Source organism: Aricia agestis, chromosome 7, assembly GCF_905147365.1.
Source record: "Aricia agestis chromosome 7, ilAriAges1.1, whole genome shotgun sequence".
NCBI lineage: Eukaryota > Metazoa > Arthropoda > Insecta > Lepidoptera > Lycaenidae > Aricia > Aricia agestis.
The window spans coordinates 14,470,883-14,485,779 of NC_056412.1; the positions used below are offsets into that span (position 1 = coordinate 14,470,883).

The following is a 14,897-nucleotide window of genomic DNA, read 5'->3' on the forward strand; positions in this document are numbered from 1 at the left end:
TCTATTATAAATATTTATCAAATATTTACATATTAACATAACAATATTTAATAAGTACATATTAAAAATACATAAACAAAAAAAATTGCGAAAACGTAGATGGAAACGTGGATGATCACCATTCACCATACATCGAAAGCGATCATGGTAATCCAAAGAACTTTAATCATATTTAATTTTATTTCTCACAGATAATGACTAATAAATGACGACCTCTGTGGCTCAGTGGTGAGCGCGTTGGTAGCTCAAGCCGGGGGTCGCGGGTTCGAATCCCGCCGACGGAACAAAAAGTTTTCAATGTTCCCGGGTCTGGATGTGTATTAAATATGTGTATGATATAATAAAAATCTTAAATATATGTCTAGTATATAAAAGTATTAAATATATTTCCGTTGTCTGGTACCTGTAACACAAGTCCTTTAGGTACTTAGCACGGGGCTAGACTGACGTGGTGTGAAGCGTCCATAGATATTATTATTATTATATTAATAATGACGTTTATTTTTCTGTTCTGCACTGTCTAGCGGCGCGACTAGTAGTGAAAAACGCGAGAGTGTACAGTAATGCGCTCGCTTTCCTCGCGAGACCCTTTGTCTCGGGCGCAAAATACCGACACCGGACTGAGAGGGTCCGAGACAGGCGAGACGAGGCGAGCGCACCCATTTACACTCTCGCACTCGGGCCGCCTCGCTGTGTCTCGGTGAGAGTGCACAGCTGACATTACAATTGCTTCGAAAATTAGCCATTATTTGTAGTAAAAAGTAAATAACAAAAAAAAGAGATAGACATATACCTACCATCGCAGAGTTTTCTGTAGACCTTTTCAATGTGTACAATACTTGGTACATTATTTTGATAAATCTCATAGGGCCTGCGTTTGCAGTGTAAGCGGAAAAAATGTAATGACATCACATAGACACCCCAACAATAACAGTATTTCTCCACTATATAATGAATGTTATTATACTTACAAACCTTCCTCTTGAATCACTCTATCTATTAAAGAAAACCGCATCAAACTCTGTTACGTATGGTCTAAGAGCCGGTGGGAGGTCGACCTTCACCGATCTGATAACCAGATGAGACATATTTTTTATCAAATATAATTTATAAACAAATATGCCTATAATTACTTGCCTATCTGAAAGTGCTCATGGCTATTTTAATTAAATTAACTTTAATCGATTTTTTTCATCGCTTTCATTCTTTTGATAACCAAATGAATTTTATTTCTATAGTTTCTATAGTTTTTAACACACAGAATATCCCTCAGTAGGCTTGCCTACTCATTTCTGTTACCTGGCAAACCGATGTGAACAGGTAAGTCAATATAGGTGACTCTATCGTTCTGCTAACGTATCGAAAGTTATATCAAATTTTTGATTATTTTATTAGAAAATCAGTCATATAGACTTGCCTGCAAAAAATCATACCTAAGTATGTTGCTTAGCTAAAAACTTTAAAAAAATAGCCATGAGCACTTTTAGATAGGCAAGTAATTATAGGCATATTTGTTTACTTATAAATTATATTTGATAAAAATATGTTTCATCTGGTTATCAGATCGGTGAAGGTCGACCTCCCACGGTCTCCTCTACTAGTAGTTTTAAAGATTAAACGGAACAAAGGGACATGAGGGAAAAAAGCGGCTTTGTTTTATAATATGTATAGATAATAGATATAGAAGTTCACTGTGAAAATAGCAGCGCTAAAAGAGTTAATTTCGAATTCAATGTTTGTATGGAAAATACGCCAATATCATGAATGGGGTATTTCTTTTTAACTATTTTATGGCATATTTATAATGTTGGCGTATTTTCCATGCATAAGACGTATATAAGCCATTATGTATGCAATGAACTTTATTAAATGGGTAATACTTTATTTTGTCATAAATTGTATTATTATGAGGAAATACTTTTTTTATGTTCGTGAGTACAGAACAAACATCATATTTAAATAATACATAATTTTATTATAACACAAAATTCATTAAAGATTTCGTTTATTAAGTTGTGAACATGGTCTCTCTGTTAATCATTACTCTGTATGTCAAGTTTACCACGTGATCACATTATTTCTGAAAATATTAAAATCGACGACGGCTTGATAAGTAAATACAATGAGTTTCTAAAATAGTAACATAGAATATCATTGAGTAAATATGTACCTTTCGAGCGCCATCTATTGAGCTAGTTGGTCGCAAATTCTAAAATGTCAGTTGCCTATAATCCCGCCTTAAAGCGCTAGATATAAGTAATATTAACTTTATGACTCAGAGACATTCAATTATGATTAACCTTCAATTTAACGAATTGTTTGACATATTATGTATTGGGCTTATGTTAGAATTAATTACATAGTAATTGATGTTCCACTCTGATTGCATCTCGTAAGTCGTAGCACACGTAGCGTCGTAGCCTGTGCCTGTGCTACACGACGCTACGAATGTTCCCTTTCGTAGAGATGCGTAGCCCAATTTATGTTCTACTTTAGACCTCAACGCGTGCCATACAAAAATTCAATTTGGTTGAAGATTTTTACTTTTCATTATTTTCTTGTTTAATGCAATCTGATAAACTATAATATGTACCGAATAAGTTTAATAACTAATTGGCTTTCCTTGAGTTTCTATACCATCAAGGTGAGAATTTATGAGCAAAAGTTAACACTCAGTCATAAGCATTTTAAGAGTTTACATACTACAGAAACTCCTATTATTAGCATTGGTGGTATTGGTGGTAAATCTATGGTGCCAATAATGGGATGCCGATGATGGAGTAGTTTCATGATGAATCAATATTCACATAATCACGTATCGGCGTGACAAGGTGGTCTATATACGTTCACGGTCACGTAAACCATCAACCATGTGTGACCTTCGGAGGCTTTTTCATATCAGAACAAAATATTCTATACTAGGTGTAACAAAACGTAAAGTACGTGAAAGTACCTCTAATACTAATTTAAGGTGTGTTTGTGTTCCTTATACTATAGACTTCACTGTGAAAGTAACAGCACTGAAGCAGCAAATATTTTTTAGTGATTTGTATGGGCAGGCGTAACGTAATGAATTTGAAAATATAAATCATAAAAATTGCTCTCTCAGCGCTGCAACTTCCTCATTTAACTCTATAAGGAATACATACACACCCTAAAGTATTATCACTTAGTTTTGTTACACCCTGTATATCCAAGGTAGTTCCGTTTCATAGTCTTTGGGAGTCTCTACAAATTCCATGATACATACATATTATAAAACAAAGTCTCTTTTTTCCCTCATGTCCCTTTGTTCCCTTTAATCTTTAAAACTACGCAACGGATTTTGATGATTCTTTCAGTGTTAGATAGCCCATTTATTGAGAAAGGCTATAGGCTATATTTTATCACGCTAAGACTAATAGGAGAATGTGGAAAAAACGGGGGAAATTATTTGAAAGGGCTTATCTCGCGAACTACTGGAGCAATTTTTATGTTATTTGGCACAGATAAGAAGTAGACGGTAGACCACATGAAGGATCATAAGCTATCGATTTTAATCATTTTTTCAGGGGCTATATATTTTATACCCGTGCGACGCCGGGGCGGGTCGCTAGTATATTATTTTATATGCAAAAGTGTGTCTGTCTGTCTGTCGAATGTCTGTCCATCTTACCTCTTCACGTTTAAACAACAAAACCGATTTAGTAGAAAGGTATGGAGTTACTTTGTGACACGTAAAAGTATCAAAACAACTTTTTCATAATGGACCACCTCAGTCAAGTTCACCTTAACGGTAATAGATTATTACAGCCTTAACTCGAATACCTATGATCGATCTTCTGCATCTCCACCAGTTTGAAGTACTGCGTCAGTCTCCACTCCTTGTCGCTGGGGAGGAGCAGGGTGTCCAGCTCGTGGGTGTCCTCCAGCCGTGCTTGGTCGTCCTGCCGCAGCAGCTCCGACAGCACCCGAGGGTAGATGCTAAAGAGGTCCCCGTGCTGGCTCAATGCAGCTAGGAGGGCGTTCGCGTTGTATGTCATCACCATTTTTTATCGGCCTATATTCGGCTATAGTTTTTGATTTAGAGAATTACATAGCTGGGTCAACGACCGATGATATAGTAACTTCTTTAGTTTATCACATTTTGCGATTTAATGTAAAAGTATATTTATTATTGGACTATTTGAAGAGTATTCCCCGTTTTATAAAAGTTCGACGCTTCGAATTTGTATTCGTATTCGAATCATGTTTTAATTCGTATATATTTTAAGAAGAGCGTTTTTTGCGCCTGATGGTAGGTAACTACCTAACATTAATTGTACTTCATGACAATTGTCTCACTTCCAACAATACTTTCGTGATTAATTAGGAGCATATTATTCCTATCACTAAGTACTAATTGAGAGAGTTTTAATTATTATCATAAAAAGGTCTTTTTCACAATAATTTAAAGTTGCCTATGTGTACATAAAAATCAAACTAACAATAATAATAATTAATAGTCGCGCATTTTTCTCGTTATTTATTTCTCGGTGGAAAATATAACGTACAGTTCGGTTCGCGGCCACACACTGAGTCAAGCCTCAGGCTGTATGATGTAAGTTTGCTCCAACTTGTTGCTAGTTTGCGTGATAAGCGTTTTTTTCTTTTAACTGCACCATTAAGAAATATTTTTGATAAAAAACGTTAAATTAAAAATTATATAAGGACATGGACTATGTTACTGCTACCTCATACCTGATAGACCTTGTGAAGTAGGTCCCATAAAACACCTATCCATATCCTATCCTATCACCTATAAGTTACAACATACGTAATATCCCCTAGTCATAAATTGTCTCCCCTAGTAGTCTGAGGTTACAACTATACAGCCAACAGGCTGTAACAAAACTAAATGGTAACACTTTAGGGCGAGTATGCATCCCTAAATGTAGAGTTCATTGTGAAAGTACCAGTGCAGTGCTGATTATGTTAGGTGCTACTTGTGTGCTGTTACCGTAGTAAGTGCTACCGAAATAAGTTTTTTAATGGTTTTTAACATTAGAAAAAATTGCTTTGCATCTGCTAATTATCAATAAAAAGTAGAGTTGCCAAAAATAATGTAGTTTTATGACAATCACTGCTACTTTTGTGTCAACAAATTCAAGCGACGCGGTCACAGTATAGCAATATGACATATAATATTGCTATACTGTGACGCGGTGCACGATGCATCAAACAATATGGATAAATTTCATTAATCTATAATTATTTACAATAAGTAATATATTTCATACCATGTCAACAAAAATTTATATACTCCACTATCTTTTCAGTAACCTGTGGTGTGTCCTTAATTTAGCAACAAGTTACTTTCCAGATAAATTATTAATGTTTTTTTATCATACACAAGTTATAAGCAGGTATTTTCCGCATTCATTTAAAGCTAACGTACTAAAAGTCAGAATTTGGGAAAACATTCACGATGAACAGGCATATGTCAAAAGAAGAAAGCTTTGCCCAAAGACGTAAACTGTTCAAAGAAGTATGGACAACGGGTGTTGACGGGGATGATCAAAATAGTAACAGGCCTAAAGTTGTAAAGTGTGTTTTTTAATAATCTTATTTATTTTTACTGTTTAGCAGTGCCGTAAATAGCCTTTTTTGCGCCCTGTGCGAGTGCGCCCTTGTTTTTTTAGATAAGTATTATAGGTATAAACATGGTGTTAACTGTTGGTAGACCAATTATTATAATATACAAAAATTTTGGAAAACGTACTTTTTTTAAAAGAACTGACAGGGCAAACAAGCAAACGAGCCGTCTGATATTAAGTAGGCCTTTCGCCTGTTATACTTACCCTTTTCGTCTGTTATGTTATGTGCAGCACTAGGGGCGCAGTGGGAACTTATCGGGAGTAAAGCGAAAAAATAATAGTCCTGCCTGATCTGGCGATTTTTGCGGCCCCCCCAGATTCTACGCCCTGTGTCTGGGCAACGGTGGCACCGCCCTATTTACGGCACTGCTATTTAGATGTCACCCGTAACTTCGTTTAGGCAGGTTAATCAAACAGGTGTACATTTTTGCATAACTATAACTCAATATAATGTCTAACGGTAAACGATCAGAATTTCTGCTTTATGAAAATAATCTTTACCAAAAACCGGCGCGAAGTTAGTGCTGGGAGTACCAAGAAGCGTAGGCTTTTCATTAAATATTTTGGTGCTGCAGTTGATCAGGGAGTAGTGACGGCGGGGAACGGTCGCCACTAGGAGATCGGTCTGCTCGACACACCGCCATTATGTTCTTTGTTGTTTTAAATGGAATGTTCTTTAATTTTTTTATGTTTTAATCGTTGAATTTGTAGGACATTGAACTTGAATGACATAGAGCGGTCGACTGGTAAAAGAAAGAAGCAGAATATACGAAACTTGAGAACAGTTTGTCAGGATCTGCTTGAGTACTGCGATCGTCAAGAAGCTAATTGTTCGTCATCAAGGGTGGGTACTGAATAAATAAAGAGTCCAAGAAATAGAAATATAAAAATAAATATATTTTGTTTTATATACCTACTTACATCTAAGGTAATAAGCCCTGTACCTATAACCTATTATTTTTTGGATATTGTTATTGTTGTAATTATAGTTACTTCTGCATTTTTGCAGTCTACAGGGCCTAAAAATCGTGAAGAATCCCGTGCAGAACATAGTAGGGATGGTAGAGTGAAACCGAAGGCTAAAAATAGAAGTCAATCTAGAAGCTTGAAGCTACCAAAATCTGATGCTTGAAATGATTAATGAATACTTGTAATATAGGTACCTACCTATAGTAAAAATTGGTTTAAATTTTTTTATTTTATAAATATTTGAAAATTCCTGGATATCCAATATCCATTATCCTTCCAAATTAATACTTAGTAAGTACATATTACGTCTATCACCTTACTTCAATTATAGTCTATAAGTAGTCTATACTAATACATAATATAATAAATACGGAAATATGATGTATATTGTCTGTTACTTCTTTACGATTAAACGGCTAAACCGATCTAAGATTGGGTTGCACCAGAGGCGTGGTTAAAGTTATGGTTATAGTTAAATATGGCGTCCTTTAGATTTAACTTTAACCTTAACTTTAACCGGAGAAATTCACACATGTCTGTTGCGTTTATTTTTTTTATTGAAGCTACAGGGATTGAGGGTATAAAAAATTGAATTATCCGTAAAAATCGACAGGAAAAATATAACACTGTAAAACATAGTAAATTTTCAGATAAACGTATGAGCGGAGGAAGGACGCCATATTTAACTTTAACCAAAGATTTGACATTTTGCATTGTAGTTATAGTTAAAGTTAGTTGGTGCTACCGTGGTGCAACCCAACCGAAATGAAATATGGTTTAATACCATAGAAATAATATATACTGTAGCATTATAGGTTTATGTTTAATACTCAGTACTCTGAGAAACGGGAAAGGACATAGGATAGTTTTTATTCCGAAAAATTTACGGTGTCTGCTATAAATAAACGAATCTCTGCGCAATTATAGTAGGTACGCGCGGACAGCGCGGTATTTGTAAGGTCTTAGGAATTTAAGGTTATGGAATCGAGCGGTCGGATAGCTCATAGCTGTACACTGTTCAGTAATAAGTTGTTACGTAATATAACGACTTGGATATATAGCCTGTCAAGAAAGTAAAGAAATTAAAAAGTGGCAACATCGTATTGTTATCCCTTTCAAATCAATCTAATAAAAAAGAGATGACACTACAATGTTGCCACTTTTTAATTTCTTCACTTTCTTGACAGACTATTATTATTGTTCTCACATACTTAACACATTCTCCCCGAAACATTTTTGATTATTTTCGGAACTTATCATAAAAATATAAGGTTTTATTTATTTTTATGATAATAATGATATTTATCAAATAAAGGAAGGTTTTTTCAAAGTATTTTTTTGGATTGCAAACAGCAAGTCTAAACCTAAGGCTGCGTCCCCATCAGACACGGCGCGGCGCCGGCAGCGTGTTACGGCACGACACCGCCATCGTGATACGGTACGGCGCCGCACCGTGTCACGGTGCCACGTACGGTGCGTCCCTATTCAGTCGATATTTGCGCTCGAACGAGAGTGCTTGTCAGACAAGCACTCTCGTGCCGTGTCTGATGGGGACGCAGCCTAAGTCCTAACCTGATAAACAAAAAAACCCTCTGGTGTTCATATGACTTTGACAAATGACATCTGACGTATTAGTATTTGACATCTGTCATATTTATAAAACGTACACCCATGGTGTTTTTTTTAGTTTTTGTAAATTTTTAATAAAATGTACGCAAACGTACTTAGTGAGTAAAGTAATTAAGATCTAAATATCTTGCTAAATACGTAAGAGACGCACATAAAAAAATGTTGTATAGTGTTTAAAGGTAAGTGAATTACATTCAGCTAAAGTTACAAACTTGTCATGAGTTCGAGTTTGTTTGTTTAGTGTCAACTTTTGTGTGGGATTCTGATAAAATGTGAATAACAAACAAAATTTTCACTGTGTTTTAGATTAATTTGGGATCACCAAAATGTCTGATTACGATCAACAATTCCAAGAAGATTTGGAGAAGGCGCAGGCGTTGAGTTTGGAAAGTCTAGCATTAGAGCAGTTTCGACGACAGAAGCTACTGTCTAATTCAGGTACATCTTTAACGTTTGGTGTTGTTAAGATAATGATCTTAATATTTAATAGTTCATATCAAGATAACTTCTCACTAAGGCTCATCTTAAATGTGGGATTCGGTTTAATTTTATTCTCTTTCAAATCAGCTTTAGTTATCTTTCTTTGTGTTTTCACTTTTAGTGTTATTCATTAGTTCTGTCTATTCAAATAAAATACAGAAAATTACACATTGTTCACATAATTTTATGATTATTATAGATGTTAGAATAATATATAGTGCATCCAAATCTCATAAACTTTAAATTAGACAATCTCATAAATTAGTTTATATATAATCCATTTCTCGGCTACAGCCTCAAGTATGTCTTTGACATTTGGTGTGACAAGGGAGAAAAAAACTTCATTGCTAGGTGTTATCCCTAGACATTGTAAGGCATTATCCCTAGAAAGCCTTGCACTTTTTAAGTATGTTTCTTTTCTTACTTTGGCCTTCAAGCAACTTTTCTATCAAAGTAACCAACTTTAAGTACATTGTGTCAAATAATATACAGCTAGATTTCTTAATAGTGTGGCTAACATGTGACATTTAAATTGGAAGTGTTATAGCCACTTATACCAAGCATTTTTATATGTTTACTCTTTAGATGAAAATGTGAAAATGAAATGAAATTTAGTAAATTGGTTACTTTTTAAATGTTATAAGACTACTGGAAATACTGAGAACATTGAAGAACAGGCCACAAACTGAAAAATTTTCATTCAGGTATTGTACTATCATTTGATAGCGGATTCTTGGAAATCTATTGTTCTTGCGGCCACATGTGGCCGCTTGGGAGTTGAAGCGTTATAGAAGTTTATTCATAGGCGGGTGGCAGACCTATGTCTTTTGATTGCATTATGTCTAACCCAGCCTATCAGTTAATCACAACTTATATTTTGAGTCTATAATAACGCTTAGGCAAAATTTGTTTTACTAAAAGCATTATTGTTTTTTTATTAAAATATGTTACAACTCAAATTTAACAAGAATAAAATAGTTTTGTAGTAGCCTTGCATAACAGGAAGTATATATTTTCCTTTTACAACAGTGAGCATATTTGTGGTCCTGTACAAATTGAAAGAGATAAACATTTAGCAGATACAAACCTATTATTAGTATTCTCCTATTAGTGGGCTTAAAATAGCCTCTCCCAGGATATTTAAAGAGTGGTTAGTTGGCTTAAAGATTTATATATGACTTTTCTTAACTACCACAGTGTAGGCTAAATATATTTTTATATGTTACTTTTATATGCTGTTAATCTCCTCAATTTTTTTTATACCAAAATGCCAAATAATATATGTATACCGCGGACTGAGGTGGAAGGGAGGGGTAAATATTATAGTATTGGTAAAGAATATCTCAAGTGAGATTAGATTAGATGGGGGTGAGGGAGTTGAGGCAAATCTTACAATATCTTACAAGTCGAGAGTGTAAACAAGTGCGAGTCGGACTCGCGCAAGCAGGGTTCCGTACCGACACAGAGCAAAAATAGGCTAGAAATTGTGTTTTTTGTATGGGAGCCCCTCTTAAATTTTTCATTTTAATATTATTATTCAATATTAAAGTACACATATAACAAAAGAATGTGTGAAAAATTCAAGTCCCTAACTCATGCCATTATTGATATAGAGCGAAAAAGGCCGAAAAAATTACGTTTGTTGTATGGGAGCCCCCCTTAAATATAAATTTTATTTTGTTTTTAGTATTTGTTGTTATAGCGGCAGCAGACACACAATCTGTGAAAATTTCGGAAGTCTAGCTATAGCGGTTCTTGAGATACAGCATGGAGACAGACAGACAACAAAGTCTTAGTAATAGGGTCCCGTTTTTACCCTTTGGGTACGGAACCCTACAACTGTCTCACGTAATTTATGGTCGCCCCCTAACCTTCCAAAATCAGGCTGCTACTGTGCCTGAATTTTAACCGACTTCCAATAAAAGAAGGTTAATGTTTGGCTACGTGTTTTATATTGCTTTGTTCGTCTCCTGTCAGCGAACAAAACAAGCGCATCTGTCACTAATTTAAGAAACGAGATGAAATTGCATTGTTCCAGGCCAATTGAGTGCGTATCAAATCTGGTAGGAAGTGGGTTCATTAACTCCAAGCCGCTCGGAATTGGGTCACAGTGTTGATATGGCCTAAGTCGCGAGACGAGTCACACTATTAAATGTGTATGAGCGTCGTGGTTCGGACCGTAGCACTTGTATTAAAGTGCCATTTTACATAAAAGCCTGGCACATATCATGACAAACAAGAGGGGATCGCACTCATTTTGAAAAACTATGTGCTGGTTCTATATGCGCAGTCGGCAGTGCGCGTACCTTACAGACGTTTTTGGCCTCTAAATAATTAGTCGAATTTTTTTGCCATTCGTGCGATGTAATCCACAAACTATACTTAATGTTATTTATTATCTGCTCCATACGATACATAGTAATATTATTATGAAAGAAAACAAGTTCACGGGTTTTGAAGTAGTAATATTGTGACAAAGTTTATGTTTGACTAGTTTTTAAATGTCGCCTCTACGCTACGCCTTAAAATATTTATAAAGTGACAGTAAAGTCTGCTGCGGGTGGGTCTACCGTCTATGCGCACGGTTTGCCGGCGCGCGGCGCTGCAAAGTTGTTTTTATCCTACGACAGCGCTAGATATTGGAGGCGTGTATGTAACTGATAACTTGATTGAAGATTTAGCGAGTGAGAGCGTCACTGAAGCGCTACAAACTACAGCTATACGAGACTTGGCTGTCACACTCACACCGCGCGACCTGTTTTACGAAACGAGCAGACATAACAGCTGATGGTAAACACCACGTAAAACAGTTGAAAAAGATAAGAAATCGGTTACTTATAAAATATCAGCTCATAGTTACTTTCCATACTAATATTATAAATGCGAAAGACACATTTTCTTGTTTGTTTGTTACGTCTTCACGCCAAAGCCGCTGAACTGATTTTGCTGAAATTTCGTATGGAGATACTTTGGAGTCCCGGGAAAGGACGTAGGATACTTTTCATTCCGAAAAAAGGTACAGTTCCCGTTCGATAAACAATTCTGGCTTATTATAATGCACAATTGAAAACATTAATGGATGACGTAGGTAAGGCTTCTGGGCAACGTTGCGAGTATCATAGTATAAAACAAAGTCGCTTTTTCTGTCCCTATGTCCCTTTGTTCCCTTTAATCTTTTAACCAATACGGCATTAATTTTTATTCAATTAAATCTCTAAATACATTGTTGATTTAATATATGTCTATTATTATCTATATGACCCTTTACAGCATAGTATTATGATTTAAATGAATATTTTCGAAGATATTACACATTTAAAAATTGCGGGACGTAGCAGCGGTACCGGCTAATGCGAGCCACAGGTAGTTAAATGACTATATAAATCAAAACTACTGAATCGATTTTAATCATTTTTTCAGTGAGTGACATTAGGCTATATATTTTATACCCGTGCGAAGCCGAGGCAGGTCGCTAGTATCTAATATATTTGTTTACAATCAGTACAATTATTTAGTGATGTCATATAAACAGTGGAATTGCCATTTAAAGTCATTGAGTGAGTAGGTACCATCGAGGAAATTGACTAGACAGATGACGGACATAATTTCTGTCAATTTATATTGATAAATATCAAGAATCAAGATGGTTTATTTTTTAATTTTTAAATAAGTAATGAAATCTTTTAAAATGATATAATTTTTTAGTATTTAATATTTATGTACTTATGTTTGTCTATATCCATAGGGATCTGACTTATGAACGCTCAGTTTTTGAGATTATTTGGCTTTAGTTTATCTATTCAATAGCTTTGTTGAGTGGTTAATATTTTAGAGTAAATAAAAAAACTGTCAATAAATATCAAGTCTGAATCTGAAACTGAATATTAAGCATTCTTGAAGAAAGCTAAGGTTGGCAATCTTTAAAATAAGTATATTTCTTTTCGGCAGACCTAGATAATGATAGAAAATTGGTTGTCTGGAAGAAGCTGCTTAAAGCAGTAAGACCGCCTTTTTTTTTTATTTTTTTTTGCACAATTTTGTAATTTTTACACTTTTTTGTTTTTGTCTCTTTTATGTGTTTTTGTGTCTAAAAAGACGAAAAAACTGTGTGCAAATAAAGAATTTAAAGTTATTATTATTACCAAGTGGCTAACGCTAAAATATCATCGCAGCCCTAGATAACACGAAGTACAAAATAAATACTAGGGCTGCCAACACTACAATTAGTCTTTTCGGCAGCCCTAGGTCACACGAATTATCACAACCCCACATATTCCCACATTTCAGCTATCGTATATATACCGACGCACTTAAAAAACTTCGATAGCGCGATGCAGATATGTGGCGCTAATTGTGGGTACTGCCACATATTTAACTGTTGTAGCAGCCCTAGATTACACGAAGTAATTCAACATAAAATATGTCAAAATTTATATACTAATCTAATCGCGCTATCGCAGATAATGGCACAGTTAACGTGGGACGACGAGAGGACGAGGGTTTGCCCGCGCTGCCGCCGCCGCCGAGGAAACCACCGCGAAGGGCTTCGTCTACGGACACCAACAAGTAAGTTTTTTTTTATACAAAAACACTTTCTTTCCAAATTCATTTTTTCCAAAAAAAATAAATCATTGCATTGTCTTGTGCTGAATGATGTGTATCAGTTGTTTATAGTGTTATCAAATCTTTATCTGACTATCGGTATTATTTGTAATCAAATTAAATAATGAAAAATATACGAACTATGATAAGTGTTTAAGATTCTGTTCTGTCAAGTACTCCTTTTCTTGTACATGAGTTTTGACACAGTAATATTATGTAGTATACATACCTCTGCGACTAAAAAGGCTAGTTCTCGTTTCTAAATATTTTGCTTTCTTATTCCTGAGAATTATTATAATTTTGAATCGAATATTGTTTTTAAATGTGTCCATTTAACATTATAATTACACTTATCATCTAATTCGTGTTTATTCTAGTTCAACGTGCACAAGTCCCGAAGGTCCAGGGAACAGCGATCTGATCTCCTTCGCGAGTCCCACCAGCAAGACGCCAAAGGATCCTCATGCCTCGTTCAGGGAATACATCGATCAGATCAGCAAGTGAGTACTAAAGTACGGTCGACGGATGGAGAGAAATTCGTTCATTCATCTATACTCAAACGCGTATCAATATTTTAACCCGCAATTCTCAGCATGAGCAACCACGCGCTCAACCACTGAACCACCAAATACGTCGTAAAAAACATTAAAATAATACAATATAATATATCCAGCCGGTATATCCCGCTGTGAAAAATTCAATAACCTATGTTTTCCTCACTTATAAAAAAACCGGCCAAGTGCGAGTTGGACTCGCCCATGAAGGGTTCCGCAGCAACAATAAGGTTTATGTTTTATGAAATTAAAAGGATTTTGATTTATTTTTATGTTTCAGTAGTTAATTTAAGGTTTACCATTTATGACGTATAAAAAAAAACTACTTGCTAGATTTCTTGGAACTTTGGAAGAGTCTCTATCGCAAACTATTCAGGTTAGAAAAAAATGATATAAGAAACCTCAATATGATTTTTTAAGACCTATCCACAGATACCCCACACGCATAGCTTAGATGAAAAAAAATGTTTCAGTTGTACCTATGGGGACCCCTAAAAATTTTTATATTTTTTCCATTTTTGTATCAAAATCTTAATGCGGTTCACAGACTACGAGGGCTGCTATTTATGTATCCGGAATTAAAAAAAGAAACAAACATATATCATTTAATATGGTTTTATTGCTTTTCAAAATATTCGCCGCGATGATCGACACACTTTTGCATACGCTGGAACCAATTTTCATAGCACTTTTTCCATTCTGATTGAGGTATCTCCAAAACGTGCATTTTGAACGCATCAACAGCCTCTTCGCGGCTCGAAAAACGTTGACCACGTAATTTGTTCTTCGCGTATGGAAATAAAAAGAAATCGTTAGGTGCCAAATCAGGGCTGTACGGCGGATGACCAGTCAATTCGATCTTTTGACCCTCCAAAAACTGAGTTGTTTCAGCTGAGGTGTGACAGCTAGCATTGTCGTGATGTAATATGATTCTGCGTTGTCGGTTGTCCTTTCTTATTTCTTCAAAGATTTCTGGTAAACAAATGGTCGTATACCATTCAGAATTAACCGTTTTACGATTCTCTAATGGCACTGTAGCCACATGTCC

The 14,897-nt window shown here is 35.3% G+C and overlaps 2 protein-coding genes across 3 annotated transcripts in view; both read left to right on the top strand.

Moving 5' to 3' along the window:
• Positions 1 to 5,398: 5,398 nt before the first annotated feature.
• On the top strand, positions 5,399 to 6,783 carry LOC121728981. 2 transcript variants are annotated; one of them, XM_042117338.1, is made up of 3 exons: positions 5,399 to 5,565; positions 6,327 to 6,459; positions 6,625 to 6,783. In XM_042117338.1, the coding sequence occupies exons 1-3, from the start codon at positions 5,447 to 5,449 to the stop codon at positions 6,745 to 6,747; spliced, it is 375 nt and encodes a 124-aa protein (XP_041973272.1). In that variant the 5' UTR covers positions 5,399 to 5,446; the 3' UTR covers positions 6,748 to 6,783. The 2 variants fall into 2 exon arrangements, with proteins under 2 accessions (XP_041973272.1, XP_041973273.1); XM_042117339.1 differs by having other exon boundaries at positions 6,632 to 6,759.
• Positions 6,784 to 8,258: 1,475 nt separating this feature from the next.
• The window catches only part of LOC121728976 (phosphatidylinositol 4-phosphate 3-kinase C2 domain-containing subunit alpha), a 38,881-nt gene continuing 32,242 nt past the window's right edge, over positions 8,259 to 14,897 (top strand). Inside the window, 4 exon segments of the mRNA XM_042117331.1 lie at positions 8,259 to 8,392; positions 8,520 to 8,651; positions 13,154 to 13,259; positions 13,673 to 13,795. Coding sequence (XP_041973265.1) covers positions 8,540 to 8,651; positions 13,154 to 13,259; positions 13,673 to 13,795 — 341 coding nt within the window. The 5' untranslated portion in view covers positions 8,259 to 8,392; positions 8,520 to 8,539.